This window comes from Magnolia sinica, chromosome 15 (genome assembly GCF_029962835.1).
Source record: "Magnolia sinica isolate HGM2019 chromosome 15, MsV1, whole genome shotgun sequence".
Taxonomy (NCBI): domain Eukaryota; kingdom Viridiplantae; phylum Streptophyta; class Magnoliopsida; order Magnoliales; family Magnoliaceae; genus Magnolia; species Magnolia sinica.
Window position 1 is genome coordinate 63,905,598 of NC_080587.1, and position 25,010 is coordinate 63,930,607.

Here is a 25,010-nt window from a genome sequence, read left to right on the forward strand (position 1 = left end):
ATTTCGTCCATATATTTTTAAAGATCATTTTACAGTATAAGACCAAAAATGAGGTATATCCAAATCTCAAGTGGACCACATTACAGGAAACAGTGTTGAATGAGTGTCGACCATTAAAAGCATTTTGGAGGCCATAAAATTTTTGGATCAAGCTGATTTTTGTTTTTTACCTTCATCTGGGCCTGTATGACCTAATCAACAGATTGGATGTCAAATAAACAGTACAGTAGGCCTTCCGAGTATTTTAATGGTGGATATCCAATCACTATTGTTTTCATGTGATGTGGTCCACTTGAGATTTATATCCCTCTAATTTTTTAGCTTGAATATAAAATGATCTCTAAAAAATGGATTAACGGAATGGATGAAATACTTAAATCATGGTGGTTCCCACAGAGCACTGACCATCAGCCACGGGGCTGGTGTCAGGGGGAGTAGCCAATCCGTTTCCCTTTCTTCAAACCCTCTCACCGCCCATTTTCCATTCCCAAATAACCACCTCTGCCCAGAAATCCCCCTGCCAACGATTCCACCCGCAGATGGCTTTCACAGCACTGGAATTGAGGGCATTGTGCCGGGATCTAGGGCATACAGAGTTCCCTGGCTCCGGTAGTAATGACGGTGAACGAATTACAGCTGCTGTCGTCGGTGGTACTCGACATTGCTGTTGCCCCAAACAATTCGCAAGAGGGATGCCTGCAATAGAAATCGCCATTAAAGTCATCTTCTTCCTCGTTGATTCTCACGCATCTGGCTCTGATTCATTTAATTCCCATCCGTTGAATCAATGCATACCTGTTGAATCCGCCATTAACGATGGGTTTCGAAGCTTGCTGAGAAGATGGTCCGCCGCCAACTCGGATCTTCCAGTGTCTTTCTCGAAGATTGATGCTTTTTCCTTCAGTAGGGATGCTTATCCTCTTGAGTTGCGCAGGGGATTTTACAACTTTAACTTGAAACTTTAGTGGAAAGAGTGAAAGAAGATAACTTCGATGAGATTGTGTTGTTCTTTGTCTTGAATCTGTCTCAGAGTCTGTTTGGATGCACCCAGAATGATAATGGATTGTAATATTGCCCGACCCATGTGCATTTTGGGAAAGAGGGTCATTTGGAACAAAATGCAAACTGCAAAAGCTACGAAAATGAGATGCAGTAAAAACATGCTTGACACATTATCTTCCCATTCCCAAATTGGGATGGTGGACATTTCAAACCTCCTCAATCGATACTGTATTTGGGTAGAAATGAATGACCATCTTAAGGCCTGTTTGGATGTACAAGACCACACTACCATCCAAGAAATCCAGCTCGAATGAGTTGAAAACAAGGTTGTTATAATCACATTCTCAATGGGGACAGTGGCTACATGCTTCCATCTGTATTTGGGGACGTTCCGAACAGGTCCTTATCTATATGATATCTAGTAACTTGGTTGATGAGCTCTTTTAAGGCTTGATTATCTTTATGGGTGCTTTGGGTTGCACGAAATTAGGGCTTATTTGGCAGTAGTGAATGGGAAGGATTTGTGGGGTTTTGTTCTCTCTTTTTTTGGTTGTTTGGGACAATGGAATTAGAGGGATTTGGATTTTGGAGGAATCAAAATCCCCCAAAGAGTCCTTTTTTGCATTCCCACCCCCAAGCTGATTTGCAAAGTCAACTTGATTCTACAGGATTTAAAATCCATGTTGCCAAACGAGCCTTTAGGCTGATTATTCATGAAGTATCATGTAATTTCTTGATATTTGGTGCAACCAAACACAACCCTATACCATTGTATGAGTTTGAGTTTTGTGTGTAGTAAAGATTGTTCTAAATCTTGCAAATACTTGAAGTGGTAGCTTACATTGTAGCAGAGATTGACTCGCTAACATGTGTCTTGCTGCCGTAGATTTTTTGTTGCGAGTGACGCTGGGGTCAGAGCTGTGGCCTCGTGATTGCAGCACGAAGAACCATCCAATTGAGCTATACCATCTCAACCCCAACTGTATTAGATCAACTCAGACAACATGGGAGGTGGGACAATTCAGGTTTTGGGTTTCCCTTCGAATGTGTGTGCAGAAAATGTGAAGGAGTTTTTTGATAGATACACAGGTGAGGGGACTGTTTATGCAGTTAAGGTTAGACCGCCCAAGACTATCAAGCCAAGATCAAAAGCATTCGTGATCGTTCAATTCACGATGAGTAGTTGCGCCAAAGATATAACCTCTATGGCTAGTCAGCAGCAGCTTTCATACGAGGGTTCTTACCTTGAAACCCGAGACGCAGAGCATGATATTGAGCCGAAGCCAAGGACCAAAGTGTTTGACTTGGAACACGTGACTCTGCATTTCGGCTGTCAGATTACAGACAGAAGTTTTTCTGCTCTTTGGAGTGTCAGCGACGTTACAGTTAACTTTGGTTTCCGTCAGCAAAAATTGAAGTTCTTACTCTCTTGCCACAGCATCCACTATAAGCTCGAACTCTTTTATGGGAGCATTAGGCAAATCCAGCTGCGCCACTCACATGAACAAGCTGCTAAGTTTCTCTTGATACAGGTATGAAATGCCAAACCGTGTTCTATTTTATTTTTTCTGGATTCTGAGATCAATAATTTCTCTTTTAGGAATGACTATATATATTGTATGTACTGAATAAGTAATTGCTCTTAGTTAGTGGGGCTGTCAACGGCTTTGGTCCAGGTTGGGTATCCAATAGTGCCTGTACCTTGTCTAACCAGAGTTGGGGTACTGGTCGGGTATTCATTTGGTCTTTAGATCCAGGCTTTGAGTTGGGTTCGGGACAAATAAGAGAATTTACATGGTCAGGCCCACTCAATGGATTGGCTAGATTGCACGGCAAGTACTACTTTGACACATGCATGGAGTGTAAACAGGCTTGTTGCATACATGTGGCTTAAAAAACCTCGCTTCTCTGCTAGAACCTTTGTTAGCCAAAATCAGGTTAAACTCCATATTTTTGGAAAAAGAAAAATCATATAATTGATTAACCATCACCATCATCATCTAAGCCTTATCCAAACTAACTGGGGTCGGCTGCATGAATCCTTTTCCTCCATCCCACTCTATCAAGGCCCGTAACTTCAGTTAGACCATGGGTCATCAAGTCTTTTCTTACTACCTCTACCCATGCCATTTTGGGCCTTCTCCTTGCTGTTTTAGAGCATTCAAAATTTACCAACTCACTCTTTCTTACCGGCACAATTCTTGGTCTCCATTTCACATGACCAAAGCATCAAGTCTACTTTCGCGCAATCTTATTGCCTCTTGGTGCTAGTCCTATATTTCCTTGAATGCATCCATTTCTTGCCACCCATCCATCTCAACATCCTCATTTCAGCTACACTCATCCTCTTGCAACATGTTGTTCCTTAACTGCTGATGTAGGCCCACGGCCCACCTAGATTTTGAACTACTAATTTATAGATTTGGGGGAGATATGGTAGGATGTGATGGAGGATATGAGGTTGATTTGAAGATGTGATTGAAGATTTTGAGGATTATTTCCTTGATTTGCTTTTACTATTATTACGCTTTTACCATCTTAGGTAGATGAGATTGATTTGAAGTTAACTGTGATTGATTTGAAATCAATTACTCAGTTGGGAGAATTCTCATTAGGGATTTATTTAGGGTCTTTAAAAGTGGGGATAGCATAGGTAGGCATTCCAAATTTTCTTAGTGAGTTTTTCTTTAGTATTGTAAGAAGAAGTTGATATCAATAAAGTTATTTCTCTCTACTCAAATATTCTTGTGGGTGAACTCTTGTCCATTTCTTTATGATTTGGGTGTCAAGATCTCAATTGACTCGATAACTGGGTTGCACCAATTGCCAACATTGTGTTCCATAAAGCATGGCTGGTCATATAGCCATCTCATGAAATTATCTTTTGAGTTCATTCATTTAATATCCCTTTGGTGTCATTGACATAAGAGATGTCTTTCAATCGAAGATGTTATCATTGACAAAAGAGATGTCATTTCTAGTCTATCTGTTTCTATATGTGGAAAAGCGATACATGACGATCACATACAACTCTAGAGGCACATCTCCATTTCTTCCACCCAAGCTTGAATTCCATTGGCAACATCCTTCTCAATCTCTCCACTCATGAATTATCAACCCAAGATATTGAAAGTGGTCATTTTGGTTAACTTCTTGGTTAACAATCTTTACCTTGTTTATGCTCCCGTTGTTACTACAATTGCATTCCATATACTCTGTTTTAGTTTGACTAATTTTAACTCTCTGTATTGATTAAATGTTTAAAACTCTGTATTTTTCAAAAGATAAGAAAAAAAACTTGTTTTTTGGGCAAACCGAATTAAACGTCTTTTTTTCGATAGAACACGTTATATTAAAAAAAAAAAAAAAAAACAAAAACAAAAAACTTTTGGGGCAATTAGAAGACAGGGATTGGTGATCACCACCCATTAATAAATTTAGTGAGGTGAAAACTTTTAGTAGAGTCGGACTGATTTATACGTGTATTACTTGAAAAGGGAGAATTTGAAAGAGGCAAAGAACACCCTTTGACTATCTGTGATACATCATTGTTCATATGTATAGAAATTCTAATTATTTTAATTAAAATTCTTTTTTAAAGCTTATTTATACATAGTACATAGACAAAAATATACATGTTTAGCCAATTTTCAACTCCATTTTTTAGTCCAATCCGTACTAAACCAGAATTTTCCATTCCCGAATTTTTGGCATTTTCAGTTTTTTGATCGAAATTTTAGCGATCAATACCAAATTGAACACGAATATTTCCCATACTGTTATTATTATTATTATTTTGCCTAATGATGTTTTGCTAACTATGGCTAGAACAATCCATGTATATTTAATGCATATTTTAGTATCATGAAAACTAACTGGACCCGACTCAGACCCTACTTGACCTGATTTTAATGGGGTCCAGGTTGATGGATCATGGACCCGACCCGGACCTAGCTTGAGCTGGTTTTTAACCAGGTTCAAGAAGTTGAGACTTGAACCCAACATGAATTATTAATGGGTCCAAAAAAGGGACCCAGACCCATTAAAATTGGGTGAAGTCCGTTGGGTACCTCGGGTCCGGGTCTCCATTGACAGGCTTATTAGTTAGGGTCATCACCTCATTTTGCCTTGTGAAAGCCTTTTCTATCTTTGCTTTTTCCTCTCTTAGCAAACTAGAAGGCATAAAACATGGTTCAGAAATCCGAAAAGTTGACCTGATTTAACTCACCATTCCATTGGGGCGAGTTGACTTGACGACTCGCCCAAAAATTCAGAAGAAAATATTTGATAATTGATAGTTATTTTAAATATAAACATTCACTATAAAATTTATAAGCAATGTTCTGAAAGTTGTATCAGATCTTAAAATTGTTAAGAGGGCTGAGATTGTAAATCGTAAGATCGTAAAATTATTATTATTTTGTTTCATAAATATATAAAATATAAATTAATTTTTTTGAAAGGAAAAAATATAAGACGATATTAAAATATAAAAAATGGAATATGACCAGATCTTCTAAATTCTATCATACCACATCTGGATACGTGCAAAAACATCAACATAATGTGACAACAAATTATCGATTGTTGTTTAGGGTGTGCTTGGTTGCCCTAAATATCATGAATCATGATATTTCATGATTAATGAGTCTAATTTGTTGCAAAACATTATGAAATTTCATGATATTTGGTGCAACCAAAAGCACCCCTAAAAACAAATGGTAATCATGTTTAGGACTTCCAACTTCTAAGTTCTAAGTTCCAAAACTGAAAGTGCCAAATAAATTATAGGTAAAACACACTCAAATCTCAATCTATCAGTTTCATTTGCATTGATATAACTGTCATTGATGGAGTCATCCATGCGTGATGTATTTTGAAATGATAAACTCAAAAATGGCTCTGACAAGTGCTTAATGCATGCGCGAGAGATGTTATTTAGTCTTAAAAGGTCCCAAATAACTTTCGAAACAAAAATTAAGGAAAGCAAATGGAAATTTGATAGACCACGATTTAGCCCATAACCATGATCCTTTAAAAAAAATAATTGAATCATAAGATTTAAGTCAAACTGCAAGATTCAATTCATGAATCGTAAGATTTACCAATAAATCATAGCATTTTTTTGAAAGATCGCGCTGATTTTATTAATAGGCTACAAGACGATAGAGTGCTCCAAGATCAAAGCCCAAGCTATGACATCCATCATGCCCTCCTAAACACTTCATCCAAAAGCCTATGCCTATTTCAGAAATATCTCTCTTTTTGCTAAGACCAAATCAACAATAAACCTACAAGGATTGATAGCTACCCAAGGGTCCTCTCTTTCTAACCAAGTCTAACTTTGTGCCCCTGCCATGCTATAAGAGAAACTCCCCAATTTACCTCGGCATCATCCAATCACATTGGGAAAAGATGAAAGAACCAGCCCCACACCACTCTGGCATAATTGCAATGTAAGAATAAATGGTCCACATATTCCACTATGTTGAGGCACATAATGCAAAAGTTGAGAATGATCATGTGTAACTGAAGTTATGGCCCTTGATAGTTTGGAATGGCAGAAAAGGATTCATGTAGCGGATTCCAATTATTTTGTATAAGGCTTAAGATGATGATGACGGGAATGATCATGTCTTTTTTGCAAATTGTCCATGGTTAGGAACCTTACTCGTACCAACCAAGCAAAGGCGATAACCTTATTCACCAACTTTTTATATTTATCTTGAATATCTTCTTCTTCTTCTTCTTCTTCTTCTTTCTTGTTTGCAATCATTATTATATCCATTCTTGTATTACTATACGATGTGGTATTTTAAGAAAATTGGGACGTATGGGCAAATCGCCCACTATGTCTAGCATGTCTTTTCCCATTCTGAGTTACCTTGCAATTGTAGGGCTCATGCAGATGGCGTGGCACGTTATATTATTTCTTATTATTATTGTTATGATTATTATGGACTGAGTGACGCGATTACATGATTGAGTTGAGGAGCCAAAACATGGAATTTAGTGGCCCGCTTAAATCAACCACATGTGGGAAGATAGGCCAATTCACCTCCCTGATTCGATAGTGAAAGTGGTATGTCGACTACAGTCCCGGTCAAATGTGGGTGGACGGGTCCCATGTTGCAGGTCTCATCTCTTTCTTCTCTCACCTCTTCGTAAAATAGAGATGATGAATACATAGTCCATCAGGGGGACTGCATAGTCCACTAGATGGAGGTGTAAGTATGCAGTCTGCTAGTTGGAGGTGTGAGGCCCAAGGTGGAGCATGCATTGCACGGTTCGAGGGGAGGGGCACGAGGAACAAGGCAGAGGTGCGTATTGTGCAGTCCAGAAGGAGGGGTGTGCAACCCATGACGGAGGCACGTCTGTGCAATCTAAAGGGAGGGGTGTGGGCCCCAAGGTAGAGGTGCACGCAGAGAGAGGAGAGCAAGAGAGTGAGCAATGAGAGAGTGAGTGAGGCAGGAAGGGCCTTTTATAGAGAGAGCCAACCACTTCTCTCCTTTTACCCCCCTTTCTCTCCTTTAGTCAAGTGCAAGGGCAGGTGGGGCCCACTAGGGGCTGCCACCTGTCTAGTACTAACATCTCCCATTCAACCCCATAGTGGGGGATAGTATTTTCAGTCTACTTGATGCAGGACATGAAATTAAATGTGGAATGCAAGAAATCAAGCTCATAATTATACCAATTTAAACAATCACAGAATTCCACATCCTACATACTATCAAACATTCAAAAAGGAGAATCTATGGGGGTCCAAGCTTACACAAGTTTAGGGCTGGATCAAATAAAATTATAAACCAAACAAGTCCAAAGGAATGTAAGATTCATCCATTATTGTAAAGGATTGTTCCCCAATTCAAGAGATTCACCATGTTTCAATTCGAGGGAAAATCTAGGGCTCAAATTTGGGGAAAATTGGGATTTGGGATTCTTTAGGGTTAAGAATTTGGATTTAAGTCTAAAGAGAAGGCAAATAGAGGAAAAATAGAACCTGAGATGAGCCATGTGCGTGGACGGCAGCTGGCCCTGGGCGCATGTGCGTGACCACTCGTCCGCACGTGGTGGGGCCCACAAAGTCGAAAGCCGATTCCTAGGCTAGGATCAGCCAGGGTAGGTTTGCCTCCATGCCAAATTTCGCATCGATCCGTCGCAAGGCGTGTGCGTAGTGCTCCGCCAAAGTTTCAGCCCTTCAGATGGGCTAAAATCTGAAAATCTGTTTGTGCACTGTTATAGGATAGGACTTGGATATGAAAGAGGGTGAATCTGAAGGTGGAAGGGATGTAGAGGATGATGGCTGTGGGGTGTAATGAAGTGGGGATGATTTGGGATGGTTGTGACTTCGCGCCACGGTAGTTAGCCCTTCTAGGAAGGGAGGATTTCGCACCCAATTTGATTCTTCAACCCAGAGAGATAGAAAAGAAGAAAACGCAGAATTTTTTATTCATAAACTTCATTAAGAATACCTACATGGAGTTGCTTATTTATAAGAAAACCCTAAACCCCAAAAGACAATTTTACCCTTGCGCCATGTGCGCGCACTAATACTTAAAGCTGAAGTAAATAAAATAATAACTAATCTAAGCAATCAAAGCCGTTCATGATGTTTCTAATAACGAGAATAGTCAAAACTCAAAATCCTAGATCATCTAAGGTAGTGGGCCACGATCATGAGATCCAAAGGTAGAATCTATATGATGATCGGGTCCACTCCAATGCTCCATAGCGCAGCCCCTAACTGTAAGGCCCTCCAAAGACGTCGTCGTCGATTCAAATTGAAATTAGGGCCCGCCTCCTCGAATACGTTCGTAGGGTGGGGGACGTGTGCATGATGTCCCCATCACTACCTCTGCAATGTTGCCCGATATCGTATAATTGGAGCAAGAATCGGGGATGTGGAACCAGCCAGGATTCTAGTGTCTTTATATACATGTGATTGTATGCTAACTGACCACCACAATGGTGTATAGCCTTGTAAGCTCTCCAAGGTTTGCCCTAGACCTGCAAGACCACACTGGATGTAGACAACCCTCAATGTAGGATCCCTCTACTATCATACTCACTTATCCTCTGATCGAGTTCAAATCATAAATCTTTTGGAAATGTTCTTTGAAGTTTTTCAAAAATTAGTTATTTAAGTACATAATTTTAAGAAATAGTTTGCATTTCATCTTACAAACTTGATATGCCACTGCAAATAAGTCTCAAAGTGTGCAATCATGGTCCTAGGAACTTGGGTCGCTGCTAAGGGGTCTTTTTCACGCAACCATACATTTAGAATTGACTAAGCTAATTTCCTAATAGTACATCCTCGACTAAATTAATCATGACCTTTGTACTGTATGCTAAAGTAGCGACACTCAATCTCATCCACCTGTGCGCAAATGTGGAGTTGAGGGCACAAGAGTCACCTACGAGACCCGCCTGCTCGCTCAATACACTTATTAGACAGAATAAGGCATTTGTAGGTAAATCGATCCTTGAGTACTAACTTAGCAACTCCTAACCTTATTAAACAAAGGTCCTGCCTAAAACGCATGAGTACTTGCTTAGCAACTCCTAACTTGGCTCTATACAAGCCATGACATCATTAGGAAATAGATGTTTTACTTAAAGTGGGTGAATATTGGCTCAACAACTCGTAACCTCATTAAATAGAGGTCCTGCCTAAAGCGTGTGACTACGAACTTAGCACAATAACTCTTAACTCCACTACCACTATGAATGTCATTCGACTCCCAAAGTCTCATTCCTAGTCACTTAAAGCTATTCACTATGTGATGACACAAGCTAATACATGCTAACACGTACGAAAATTAATATAAACATATAAAACACATCAGGGATCAAATAATACATATACATAGCTGTGATTGGAGGCGATCGCTCCTTAACATGCACTACCTCATCTTTTGTATTACTAGGGAAGGCGGTTGCAACTTAGGGCCTGTTTGTTAACTCTTAAAATTAACACTTAACACGGAATTGAGAAAATGTCTCGTCTTAAGAGTTTGTTAACACTAAAATCGGAAAGCACTAAGTGATTTTCTGCGATATTTCGCTAAATTCTTTCAGTGATGGGAGTCTGGCTTAACGGTGAACGCTGAATGCGCTCCATAAAATTTTCTATTAAAAGAAATTTTTGATTCCAAAATTACCCTTACTACTACGGATATTTTTTTCTCTTAGAAAACTACCTTTCAACATGTGAAATTTATTTATGCCCTACCGTAATTTATGTGTTTGATCCACACCGTCCATCAACTTTTTCAGATCATTCTTGAGCATGCGCCCAAAAATAAGGTATATGTAAAACTCAAGTGGGCCACACCATAAAAACCAATGGAAATTGAATAAAACTCAAGTCCACCATTAAAAACCTTTCGGGGCCATAAAAGTTTTGGATCAAGATGATCTTTGTTTTTTTACCTTCATCTGGCCTATATGACCTAATCAACAGATTGGATGTCAAATAAACAGTACTGTCGGCCTTAGGAGAATTTTAATGGTGGATATCCAATCATCATTGTTTTCCTGTGGTGTGGTCCACCTGAGATTTATATCCCTCTCATTTTTTATTTTTTTTGTGAAGCCCTAAAATGATCAGTAAAAATGGATGAACAGGATGGATGAAAAACATACATCATAATGGGGCCCATAGAGCACCGACCACAAGCCACGGGGTTGATGGCAGGGGAGTAGATACGTGTCGTGGGAAGATGAGTGCCTACGCTCCTCGAGCTCCGAGTTGTGCGAATGGTTCAAAGGAGATCAAAGTTACATGGGCCCACAATGATGTATTTATTATATCCACACCGTTCATCCATTTTTTGAGATCATTTTACAGCAGTAGCCAAAAAATGAATCATATCGAAAGCTCAAATGGACTGCACCAAAAATAACAACGGGATAATGATTTTCACCATTAAAAAAATCATAGGGCCCACCATAATGTTTATTTTTCATCCAATCTGTTCATAAGGTCACAAATACCTGGATGAAGAGGAAAAACAAATTTCATATTGATACGAAACTTTTGTGACCCCAAAAAGGATTTCAATGGTAGGCATTCAATCCCCCACTACTTTTTGCAGCGTGGTACACTTGATCTTTAGATCTGTCCTATTTTTCTGCACAAGCCTTAAGACGAGCACGAAAAATGGATGGAAGGTTTGGATATAACACATACTTCATTACGTGACCCACATAGGTGTGTGGCACACCAGCCAATCCACTTCCGTCCAGATCGGACGCGGATTTCCGGAAACGGATTGGCTACTCCCCTTGACACCAGCTCGGGCTGGTGGTCGGTGCTTTGTGGGCCCCACCATGATGTATGTGTTTCATCCATTCCGTTCATCCATTTTTAAATATCATTTTAGGGCTTGATCTCAAAAATGAGAGGTATATAAATCTCAGGTGGACCACACCACATGAAAACAATAGCGATTGGATATCCACCATTAAAATCCTCCTAAGGCCCACTGTACTATTTATTTGACATCCAATCTGTTGATTAGGTCATATAGGCCCATATGAAGGGAAAAAACAAAAAATCAGCTTGATCCAAAACTTTTATGGCCCCTAAAATGTTTTTAATGGTCGACGCTCATTCAACACTGTTTCCTGTAATATGGTCCAATTGAGATTGGGATATACCTCATTTTTGGTCTCATATAGTAAAATGATCTGTAAAAATAGATGGACGGAATGGATGAAACACATACATCATTGTGGGCCCCACAAAGCACCGACCACAAGCCATTGGCAGGTGTCGGGGGAGTAGCCAATCCGTTTACCGGATTTCCTACAAAGGACGCAGATTAGCTACTGACAGGTTGATTAGCGAGAATGGCTACTGAAGTGACGTCACCAAGTTATGTTACATGGGGCCAACCATGATGTATGTGTTGTATCCACACCGTCCATCCATTTGGTGATATAAATTTAGGGTATGAGCCAAATAACGAGTCAGATCCAAAGCTCGAGTGGACCCCACAACAAAAAACAGTGGAGAGAGTGCCATCCACCCTTAAAAATTTCTAAGGGCCACAAAAGTTTTAGATCAAGCTGAAATTTATTTTTTACCTTCTTTCATGTCTGTCTTAACTTATGAACACGTTAGATCTCAAATAAACATCATAGTAGACCTTAGGAAGGTTTCAACGGTGGGCGTCACTCTTCCCACTATTTTATGTGGTGGGGTCCACTCCAGATTTGAATCTGACTAATTCTTTGTCTCATGCCTTAAAATGATATCTCCAAATGAATGGATGGTGTGGATACAACACATACATCATGGTGGGTCCCACAGAACTTAGTGATGTCACTTCAGTAGCCAGTCTCCTACTCAACCTGTAAGTATCTAATCCGCCTCCTCCTGTGAAAGACTCCCGCAGGAACTTCCTGCGAAAGATTCTGTGTGGGGCCTACTGCGATGTTTGTGAGAAAATCAGTCCATCCATCCATTTTTGGAGCTTATTTTAGGGCATGCAACAAAAAAAAGATGTATCCAAAACTTAAATGGGCCACACAATAGGAAATAATGGAGATTTTGTGACCACCGTTGAAACATTTATATGGCCACAAAAGTTTTGTATCAGTTTAAGTTCATGATGTTTTCACTTCATCTCGTTTAGGAAGGTTCTACCGGTAGGCATTCCTTTCTCATTGTTTTATCTTGTATGGCCTACTTGAGTTTTGGATACTCCTCATTACGGTCGAATGTCCTAGAATGAGTTTTGGATACCCCTCATAAGGAATTTATCTGTTTGTTTTATGAATAATGATATTTCAATTTCCTATTAATGACTATAGTTTATTTAAATTAAATAGAATAATTTTATTTTTATTTAATAAAAAATAATTTCTTTATAACATAAAACATTTCCAAACAGGAGATAGGGACAAATGCGTCAAATTAATGTATTTCAGACATTTCAGATGTTTGTTAACAAGCATATTGCCTCAAATTCGGTACTTAATTTTCAGACTTCCGCCATAATTACCAAACAAGTTTTTTGACTTCAGATTTCAGATCCGGCCTTCAGATTTCATATTCAGGCTTCAGATTTCAAATTCAGGCTTTAGACTTCAGATTTAACAAACGGGGCCTTAGTGTGCTTCCTCATCTTAAACATGCCTTCATGTGCATGCCAAGGATGGACAATTCTTGTGCGAGTGGGGAAGACTGACCTGCCCACCAAAAACCACCATTTATGATCTAAGGCATAGAAAAATCAGCCATGCATAAATATTTAATTAATGTATGGCCATTTAAAAATTCATTTCATAAAATAGATCATGTTTACAACCAACACATGTGTGCTAGTAGCAAACACTACACAGTGAGATCTCTACCATCACAGTGGGAAGTATAACCGAAATTATTATAAAATTGCACACTCCCACTTTTACAAAAGATTGATGAGGATATCACGTCATGTACACCCTTACGTACAAATCAGAGGAGGAGGCGGGCCGCGCCGATTTCCCTGTGGCTAGGCAAGTACCCATGATTGTGTTGAAGACCCCATGATCGTGCTGAAGACCTCATGTGCATGTGCGAGTATCTGGAAGACCCCACACTGGGAAGATGCATGTGGGCTACTTTATGGAGTGATCCAGACCGTTGGATCGAAGGGACGCGACGATCGGGCCATTGGATCGCATGGAGCATATGATTGGGCCATTGATCGTTGATCGTCCACATCAGTTTTAGACTTTATCATATTTTAGGATTTAGTTTTTAGTTATTTTATATTTGGACACATTATGAGTGTTTTAGTTAATTTTATTTAAACTAGGGCTATTTTTGTTAAAATTCATAAGATAGGGGAATTTTTGTAATTTTTGAAACTTCTTGGATCTATAAAAAGAGGGGGGTGTGTGACCTCTCTCCCATTGAATTTTGTGATAAAAAAAGAAAAGCTCTTGCTTTCTTCTCCCATCTTTATGTGATTTGAAGATATTTCCATACGATTTGGAAGGAAGATTGGTGCGGGGCTAATCTTCATCAACGGAGGTGCGAGGTCTCCATCTATCCCCACACCATCTTCTCTTTTCTTCTCCATCCTGGTATTTTCTTCAGATTCTTAATTCTCACATCCCAAATCTTCGTCTTCTACCAAACCCAACTTTCCCATACCCATCCACAATCTAAACCCATCCTCCCATGCCACACGTGTGACCGTACGGCTACATGTGTGAATCCCACCTGCCCTTTTTGGTTTCCCACCATCATTACATCAAAACCTCCTTTTTCCATCCCCGAAACCCCAACTCTAAACCTAAAATTCCTAATTTTCCTATTTTCCCAAAATTACGCAAACCCTAATTTTCACCCTAGGTTGTATTAGGTTTCCTATTTTGAAATAAACTATACCCTATGCTAATTGGATGTCCGTACATCCATTAAATCCTAGTTTCTTTTTTTACGTAATGATCTTGTGTTACAATGTTGGTAGCTTAGGTCAAGATTATGCATAATTTTCTTTTGATTTTCATGATATTTGTGATGAATATTGCGACGTTTGTGTCTTTTTTTTGTTAAATATCTTAATTCGATTATTTGATCTCACATGTTACTTAGTTCATGCATTGGTCCTACATCAAAGATGTTAAGCTCTCTTGAGTCCTATCTGCCTAACATGTACATCAAATATCTCTTTAACAGTTGTTTTTGTCATGGGATCCGTTAGCATTTCTCTAATGGGAATATATTCAAGTACAACATGCCTATCTCTCCCTAGATGTCGCACTTAGTGATATTTAATTTTATTATGATTCGACTTCCTGTGGTAGGGAGACATTATCTGACACCGAGACCGAGTCAGAGAGTGATGCAGGGGGTGGGTCCGGTGATAGTGATGACAGCAATAAGGGTAATGATGACTCTGATGACAGTAGCGATAATGGTGATGATAGCGACGGGGATGGTGGTGGCGATGGTGAGAGTCAGGATTATATGCCTCTTAGCCCTTTCACTGGGGAGGAGGATTTCGATCACGGACGAGTGAGGGGAGCTCGAGTTACAGTCCACAACATGGATATGGATCACAAACACAGGAGAGTAGCTCGAGTTATGTGCCACAATATGGATATGCATATGGACCTAGTGGATATGCGGCAAGTGACTCCAGCAGTTACGGCACATCGTTTTTCAACTATGATCATGAGCAACGTTGTCATGTGCGATCGCACATTCGCATATGTGCACATGTGCATAGATCGCATATGCGATCACTGCACATATGCGATCGCATATGCCACATGTGCGATGATATGCGATTGCATGGTTGCCAACAGTCAGAAATATGATCGTTGGAATTATTTTTTTTTCAAATCTTGATTTTTTTCTCTATAAAAAGGGATTCTAAGCACTCTTACATGCACTCAAAGCTCAAACTCTCTCTATTTCTATTTTGCTCTCTAACACTCTCTTACACAATTCCAAGCCCCAAGCTCCACTCCTCCATCCATATTTCTTTCAAGATTGAAGTTTCAATCAAGGGACAAGTACATACATCTACAAGGATTCAAGAATCAAGATTCAAGAGACGAGACAACCAAGCTCTCCATCCATTGAAATGAACTCTCTTTCTAGTTTCTAATTTTTTGAAGTTATAATCATATTCATAATCATATTCACACAACACACCCACCACTCTCTTTTTATCTCTCTTTCTAGTTTCTATCTCTCTTTCTATCTCATTCTCTCTTAAAGTTTCATAATCATATCCAAGTTCTAAGTTTTCTAACAACTTCTAACATTTTTATTTTTTTTTAGCTCGTTACCTTGTTACAAGTTTCAAGTTACAAGTTAGTATTGTGTTAGTGACTTAGTGTTACAACTTACAACAACATAACTTTACAAGTCTACATTTTACATAATTCTAGAATCAAGATCAAGACTCAAGGGTCAATTAACTTAAGGCAAAAGTGAAGACAACTTAGACAAGAAGTGAAGATTGAAGAATTTGGAAGTTGGAACCTCCTTTTAAATTTGTAATTGTAATTTTGTTTGTGTGTAAATTTCTCTCTCGCCTCTCTTTTACTACAAGTGTAACTCAACTCTATCTCTCTCTTTCTCCTTTTTCTTTTCCCTCTTCTTCTCCCTTTCGACAAGTGTAACTCTCTCTCTCTCTCTCTCTCTCTCTCTCTCTCTCTCTATCTCCTCTTCTTTTCCATCTCCCTTTCTAGTTTCTATTTCTAGTCTACTACTAGTGTAAGTGTGTGTGTGTGACTCTCTCTCTCTCTCTCCCTCTTGCAAGTCCCATCTCTTTAGTCTCTTTATTCTTAGTCTCTTACTTTACTCTAGTTTTTACTTTTTAGTATTAGGCTACTAGCAATCAATACACACACACCACCAACATAATGTCTTCTTCCCAATCTTCCTCTTTGAAACCCAAGTCGAATGACCCGGGTTGGAAGTATGGGTATTACCGTAGTGTTTCGGATAAGACTCACATAGTATGTGAGTTATGTGGGTATGTGGGTTCCGGTGGCATTGCAAGGCACAAGCAACACCTTACACATTTACCGGGGTCAAATAAAAAAGCATGCGATAAAATTATTCCAGAAATCCGAAGGGAGATCATGGAGTATATGGAAAAATAGTAAAGAAAGAGATGCGATAGTGCCCTACGTTAGGAAGAATATTTGGAATAAGATGCATATGAAGATATAAACATATTTAATGTAGATGAAGCTAGTCCCACTCCCCCTACTTCGACAGGCCGATCTAGACCACAAGTACAACCAACGGTCTCGAAAAGATCTTGAGGGTATGGGCCCATATATAGATGGTGTAGACCACACCTTGAGGATGTGATCGACCAAAGGGGTCGAGGCAAAGGGCCAGCTCAAACAACTTTAGAGATTCGGTATAAACAAAAAGATAGGAAAACCATTATTCAATACATTACTAAGTGGTTTTACCAAACCGGCATTGCTTTCAACGTCGTTAAATCGAGAAGCTTCAAAGTAATGGTTGAGGCTATATGTCAATTTAGACTTGGGCTTAAACCTCCTTCATATCATGAAATGAGGGAGATGTGCCTGAAAACTGAAGTTGAATATACATGATCTTTCATAACTGAATATAAGAAATCGTGGAAAACATATGGGTGTTCACTAATGGCCGATGGATGGACCGATAGATCCTGTCGGTCTCTCATTAACTTTTTCGTAAATTGTCCAGTTAGGACAATGTTTTTGAAGTCCGTGGATGCATCAGGCCATTCACACACAGGAGAATACTTGTTTAGTTTACTAGAGAATGTATTTGAGGAAATAGGTGAGGAATATGTTATACAAGTAATTACAGACAACACAACCTCGTATGTGATGGCCGGACGTCTTCTTATGGAGAAGAGGTGTCGTTTATTTTGGACCCCTTGTGTTGATCTTATGTTAGAAGATATAGGTAAGTTGTTTATAAATGTGATTGGATGAGCTAGAAGAATCACGGTCTTTATGTACAAATACGTCATTTTTCTTAGTCCAATGAGAAAACACATTGGGGGTAACTTGCTATGTCCAGCAGTCACCCGTTTTGCTATAGCCTTTTTAACACTACAAAGATTACATGCAAAAAAAAATCAGAACTTGGAAGCTTTGTAGTGTCAGCCGATTTTACAAGTGGGCCTTGGTCAAAGAAGGCTGAAGGGAAACAAGTTCAACAAACAATCATTTTGCAAAGTTTTTGGACACAAGTGGTAAAGGCGCTAAAAGCATCCGAGCCCTTAGTCACTGTGTTGTGATTGGTGGACGGGGATGAGAAGCCTGCAATGGGCTACATATATGATGCGATGGAGAGGGCGAAAAATAAGATAATGGACCATTTTAACTATAGAGACCATGATTATAAGCCAATTATAGATATGATAGATAGAAGATGGGGCAGCCAAATGCCATCTCCATTGTATTCAGGTGCTTATATCCTTAATCTAGCCTATTTATTCGCTTCTGCTGAACGAGTAGAAGCACTTACTATGCATATGGTTGGATTTATTGATGTTTTAGAAAGAATGATTCCAGATAGAGAAGAATAGGACAAAATCTCAACTTTGCTAGACTTTTATACAAAGAGTGAGGGGATATTCTCAAGGGATATCGTAATAAGGCATCGGACAATGAAATTACCCAGTAAGTATTACTATGAATGTCAGTCTTAGTGTCTTACAAATAGTTTTTCTACAAAGTATCTCTAACCTACTTAAACTGTTTTTCTCAGCTGACTAGTGGACTGCTTGTGAAGTGGACCCAAACAGGAAGGATCCAGCTTTAAAGAAGCTAGCTATGAGGATTCTTGGACTTACGTGTTCTGCCAGTGGTTGCGAGCACAATCGGAGTACGTTCGAGGCGGTAAGTTTAGTAATTGTAAACTTCAATTTTTTAGTGTAAGGCTTAAGGTAAATTAATTACCTAAATAACTAATGTCAAATGCGCTTTCTTTCATGCAGATTCATACCAAGAAAATGAATTGCCTTGAGCGAAAAAAGCTCAACGACTTAGTTTTCGTTCAATACAATAAAAAATTACGAGAACAATTCCAAACTAGGAAAGAAAAGCTTGGTTTTTCGACCCTTTCTGCTTCGATGAGTCGGATGTAGCTAATGAGTTGCTCATAGAGACAGAGGACTTGGTATTTGCTAGAAAGAACTTGACATGGGCGCAAGTTGAAGATGCCGTATACAGATTGACACCTGATGAAGGTACCACTCGAAGGCGAAGGATGGGGGGAGCCAGGGGGCGAGTAGTAGCCGTCAACCCGTTGAATAGATTGAGGAGATGAAAGAAGGAGATGGTGATAATGATCAAGCTGAAGATCTACCATTGGACGTTGATGAAGTATTAGTACATACAGATGATGAAGAAATGGAAGAAGAAGAAGTGTATGTGGAAGAAGGAGATGACTCGGATGATGATGGTTGTCGTGATCCGACACAATGGCAAATAGATCAATGTATATAGTATATGATTAGATGAATAATAAATAAATAACTTCTTCATTTTGTTTACTAAGTGTGTTAATGTTGATTGTTGATGTAGTGTTGAATGTTGAATGTTGATATTTCATATTTGTTAAATGTTAAGTACTTAAGTTAACTACATTGTAAAATGTAGAATTGTTGATGAATGATGACTTAATATTTAATTCATTATGTAATTGGTTTTATTTTACTTAAATGTATTGCAAGGGCTAATGGCATATAATAATTTATTCATTTTTTTCTTAATTTATCCCTAAATTTATGATTTTTTTGAAAAAAATAAAAATGTGCGACCGCATATGCGGATCGCACACTATCGCATATGCTATTTAACAACATTGGTCATGAGTCCACTTCTGCATATGGGCAGGGATATGAGAAGCAATATGGATATGGCTAGCAATATGGATACCAAGGAACTTCATATGTGCCCTTCCCAGAGATGCGGGGGGGGGGGGGGGAGATAGCGATGACAACAATGAGGGTGATGATTAGCGATAATGGTAATGATGGCAATGAGGGTGAGAGTCAGGATTAGATGCCTCTTAGTTCTTTCACTGGGGAGGAGGATTTCGATCATGCCACGCAAGACCCTGACAATGTGTATCCTTCGAGAGAACCATGACCCCATCTTATCTACAATAAGACATACAATCGCCAAATGCTACAGAAGAAAAAACAGACTCAAAAGCTTTCAGATTTTGAGGAGGAGCTACTGGTAAAATGCATGACGGACACATGCGTTTGTGACAAGCGATGTGGTTCTAGATTTGGATCACGGATGAGGGAGGGGAGCTCAAGTTACAGGCCACAACATGGATATGGATCACAAGCATAGGAGAGTAGCTCGAGTTATGTCCCATAGTATGGATATGCATATGGACCTAGTGGATATGCGGCGAATGACTCCAGCAGTTACAACACATCGTTTTTCATATGGGCAGGGATATGAGTAGCAATATGGATATGGCTAGCAATATGGATACCAATGAACTTCATACGCGCCCTACCCAGATCCCCATCAGCCACAGACTGTGACGATTATACAGTACCCACGGATGAGCGTATTGGTTCAGTTTGGAGAGGATGCGTACCAGCGTTATGTCAGGGAGTATCTTAACTAGTACTACTCTACAATGACCTGGGCACAGTATTGTCGATTTGTAGAGGAGCAATACTATTTCCAGCCTCCTCGAGATGGAGATGATGATTACGAGCCACTGCGCAACTCTATGTGGGTCTAGGCCACAACTAGTCTACATCATTGATATATATATTTCTCAATTTTTACTTTTCTTTTCAATGATTTGGTTGCGTTTTCATACATGTCTTTGATACATTTATAAATGTCATGCATTCAATTTAAATATAGTTACATTGGTTCAGTTAAACATCGCATAGCTTGGGACCCTAACCCTATACGAAGGAAACTTATCATGTGCACCGGTTTTTTTTTTTTTTTGAGATGTTATGATTTAAAAGTGTGTATTAGGGTCTTTTTTAACAATCCTTGAAGTTTCATTGAAAACTTCAACAAATTTCCCAATGTTTCCCAATGTTTCCCAAAAAGTGCAATAAATTATGCGATACAAACGATATATCTCGTGCGATAACCGATACATTTCTGTATCCCAAGGGTGCGATACATAGCGCGATACCGATATTTCGAACACTGGTCTGATCTACCCTGATATGCAATCTGAACCCTTAAATAGGCCTAACACACATTGGCCATATCTAGGCCTCTCTGGGAGATTGAGTGGCCTGGTTGCATTAATTTGTATTATGACACAAAAGTACTTAGTTTTTTGCTAGCAAAGATTTGCTATTTTCTAATACTCCTATTGAGTTTCTGACTAGACAAAGCATACCCCTACAAGGGTGGAAAATGCTTTCATAACAGTATAAAATGTGGTTTTAAAACTTGAAAACACGACTCGATTTAGAAGTCCATTGTGTTGGATGGTACTGAACACTCAATGGACAACTCAAAAATAGTTGGAATTAAATAATTGGTTACATACACTAGGGGGTGGCACATGTGATGCACGTCGAGAGAGGGAGAGAGATTAGAGGGGAAGGGAATGGCTAGGTGTGCCATCACTATCCCAACATTTCTAGTGAGTTGGCCTAGTTGAGTTTGAAATATGCCTTTAGTTTTGGGCTTACATCATAAGATGAACTACCATAGCTGATGGATGAGTGGATGTCACAAAGACATAGTGGGCGGCCCCATATAGCTTTTTGTTGCACGGTCTCACAGAGCTTTTTGTTGCACAGTCTCCTAAGTATTTGTGAGTGTGCGGGCTACATACAAAGAGGAGAGAAAAAGGTTAGGTTGCGGCCTACTCTCATGAAGCGAGGGAAATACCCTTGTTTAAAGGGCCTTGCAAATCAATGTTCTTTTGTCTTAAAATCCTTCCAATGATTGATTGCTGAGATAAAATTGGCCGAATGCTACCCGCATTATTTATAGTAGAGATATATTTTAAATGTATAATTTATTATAATCTAGGAAAAACATAGACAATCTTACGAAAAATCTAGAAAGTCTAGGAAATCATAGAAAATCTAGGAAAGAGAGTGAAAAAGAACTTGAAGGAGACTTGGTTAGAACTCATCAAATGAATCGAGTTTCGGTCGAGAGTCTCAAATTCTAGTAGAGTCAACTCAGTTGAGTTTTGAGTTGACATGTTGAGTTTTTAAACTAAGGTATAAACAATTAAAATAGCTTTGTACCCATCCTTAATTCATGAATATCGATCTACTTCTCAATTACGATAATCGACATTTCAACGGTCTTTCTTTAATGGGCTTATATGCTAGCAAGGAAAGTGAGTTTTTTCTGGTTCTCTTCTTGTTTGGAAATGAGCCCTCTTTTAATCCCTGTACCATTTAGCCATACTAGAACAAATACGTATTCCATTTCCTTTCTGAAGGTCTTGTTCCTTCCTCATTCTGACCATGTTTGTTTTAGCAGCGGTTTTTTCCTATTTCCAAGATTGGCTTTTTGCTAATGTTGGGAAATCAAATCTGAGATCTGATCAGTTCATTGGGTGGATTGCAGAGTGGATGGACCACACTCCCAAATTGCATTGACTGGATGGTCCCATCCTTCTGATGACTGGGACCTTTTCCTGTTCATTTTTTACCACTGCCAGAATTCTTTTCTAGTGTCCATTTGTCAGTCACTGATCGCATCGTTAAGATCATCTGATCAGTGAGGTTTTTCTACAATGCTGATGCATGGTGGGACCTACCCAATGGCTGGTCTGGGTAATCAACTGTTGTACCATGTGTCCAAATTTTTGCAGAAGCTCACATTAAGACTTGCGGATGTACAATGCACCAAACAGTAACCTCTTCAATGTTTTCTGTTGTTTCTTGGCAGAAATTTAAATGGTAATGGTTGATATGTTTTCCTAATTTCTAGTTGCAAGCTGCTCCTCGGATTTACAAGAAGCCTCCGGTCACTCCACAATTTATATATGAAGATCCAAAGTTAAACTACTTCAAGGACAAGGACATATCAGGCAATCAATGGGTCAGAGCAACTGATTTCACCCCGTCTTCTTCAATCGGCCAATCTTCGGCGTTGTGTTTGGAAGTTCCTTATAGCTGCAAGCTTCCTGATATCCATGCGAACTTTGTAAATTATGAAGAAATTGAAGGCCAATTTGTCTTGGAGAGCGGTTTTTCCTTCTCTCATGGTTTGGATCTTGTCCCCATTGTTGGGCCTTGCCAGAGGATTCAATTACCATATACGATTCTGTTTAAGATAAACAGTTTGGTTCAGAATGGGATCATCATGGGGCTCACACTCGATGATGATTTCTTTAGGTTGGTCGATCCTCGTCTGGTACCTATTCACTACGTGGAACATGCACTGGAGAGTCTATCACATCTAAAAGATTCCTGCTTCCAACCCGCAAAATGGCTTCACGAGCAGTATGGAAAATACCGTGCATCTCAGCATCCTCCAAAATCCACCACTATTTCATTGGATCCTGGTTTGGTCTATGTCTACAGGGTTCAAATCACCCCCACTAAAGTGTACTTTTGTGGGCCGGAGGTCAACGTCTCAAATTGTGTATTACGCCAGTATGCTGAAGATATAGATAACTTCCTTCGTGTTACTTTCGTCGATGAGGATTTGGACAAAATACAGTCGACAGATTTGATACCGCGGCCAGTTCTGGAAAATGGTGAACAGCACACTGGTGTGTATAAAAGGATACTCTCCACTTTGAGAAATGGCATAGTTATTGGCGATAAGAAGTTTGAATTTCTCGCATTCTCTTCAAGTCAGTTAAAGGAGAATTCCGCATGGATGTTTGCAGCGAGGAGTGGACTCGATGCAGCTGGTATAAGGAAGTGGCTGGGAGACTTTAGTAAGATAAGGAATGTGGCAAAATATGCTGCCCGATTAGGTCAATCATTTGGTTCATCCAAAGAAAGTTTGAGCGTTGATAGGCATGAAATTGAACATATTCCTGATATAGAGATAAAAAACAAGAAATATAATTTCTCGGATGGAATTGGAAAAATTTCAGCTGATTTTGCTAAAAGAGTGGCTATAAAGTGTGACATCAGAGGTTTGACGCCATCTGCCTTCCAAATTAGATATTGTGGGTACAAAGGTGTTGTAGCTGTGGATCCTGTGTCTCCATATAAGTTGTCCTTCAGAAAAAGCATGCTCAAGTATGAATCGGACAACGCAAAACTGGATGTTTTGGGATGGAGCAAATATCAGCCTTTTTTCCTCAATCGACAGTTGATCACTCTTCTGTCGACTCTTGGAGCTAGAGATCAAGTGTTTGAAATGAAGCAAAAAGAAGCTGTAGAACAACTGGACATGATTTTAACGGATCCGATACGAACACAGGAGGTGCTCGAGGTCATGTCTCCGGGAGAAGACAATCAGGTCCTTGGAGAAATGCTGATCTGTGGTTATAAGCCTGATGCCGAGCCATTCCTTTCAATGATGCTGCAAACTTTTCAGGCATCAAAGCTTTTGGAACTGAGGACTAAGACACGGATTTTTGTTCCGAAAGGAAGATCAATGATGGGATGCCTTGATGAAACTAGGACTCTTAAATATGGGCAGGTGTTTGTTCAAATATCTTGTGTTGGGCATAAACAGTTTGATGATAATGATCCATTTACATTTGGAAGAAATGAGTCCAATCAGCGGTCTATTGTGATCAAGGGTAGAGTACTTGTTGCTAAATGCCCATGTCTCCACCCAGGTGATGTGCGTGTCTTGAGGGCCGTCAATGTCCCAGCTTTATGCCATATGGTTGACTGCGTTGTTTTTCCACAGAAAGGGAATAGGTCAGACATTCTTGCAAGTTGCATTTAGAATTTACATTCTTGCTACTTACATTTAGAATTTAATTTCAAAATATCAAATGCTTCTATGTTTTTGTGTTAACGCTTCTATTACGGGCATTAGTCAGTTCCCCATAACCTTGCTATGGATGATTATAACAATATATTAGATGCTTGTGCGGAATCTTAGTGCTTGTGAATGTTAGTTACATGTTCTTTTGTCCTAATAACCTGTTTAATGTTTTGAGTATATGAATGTGATTGAATTTCTTGCTTTTGAGCTTCAGTGGAACTCATGCAATTGCTTGACCGTGAACCTCTGTTAAGGGCTATCCTTTATGGGCATTTAGCAACAAGTACTCTACCCTTGATCACAATAGACCACTGATTGGACTTATTTCTTCCAAATGTTAATGCATCATTATCATCAAACTGTTTACGTGCAACGCAAGATATTTGAACAAACACGGTCGAGCAATGAGTCCTTAACAGAGGCTCACGGTCGAGCAATTGCTTGTCGCATTTAGAATTTACATTCTTGCAACTTACATTTAGAATTTAATTTCAAAATATTAAATGCTTCTATGTTTTTGTGTTAACGCTTCTCTTACGGACATTAGTCAGTTCCCCATAACCTTGCTATGGATGATTAACAATATATTAGATGCTTGTGTG

The 25,010-nt window shown here is 39.3% G+C and overlaps 1 protein-coding gene across 1 annotated transcript in view; it reads left to right on the forward strand.

The window, feature by feature from the left end:
- The first annotated feature begins 408 nt into the window (after window positions 1-408).
- The window catches only part of LOC131226961 (RNA-dependent RNA polymerase 1-like), a 38,554-nt gene continuing 13,952 nt past the window's right edge, over window positions 409-25,010 (forward strand). Inside the window, exons 1-4 of the mRNA XM_058222653.1 lie at window positions 409-734; window positions 885-1,401; window positions 1,889-2,534; window positions 22,438-24,338. Of these exons, the coding sequence (XP_058078636.1) occupies window positions 2,007-2,534; window positions 22,438-24,338 (2,429 nt within the window). The 5' untranslated portion in view covers window positions 409-734; window positions 885-1,401; window positions 1,889-2,006. The remainder of the gene's footprint in view (window positions 735-884; window positions 1,402-1,888; window positions 2,535-22,437; window positions 24,339-25,010) is intronic.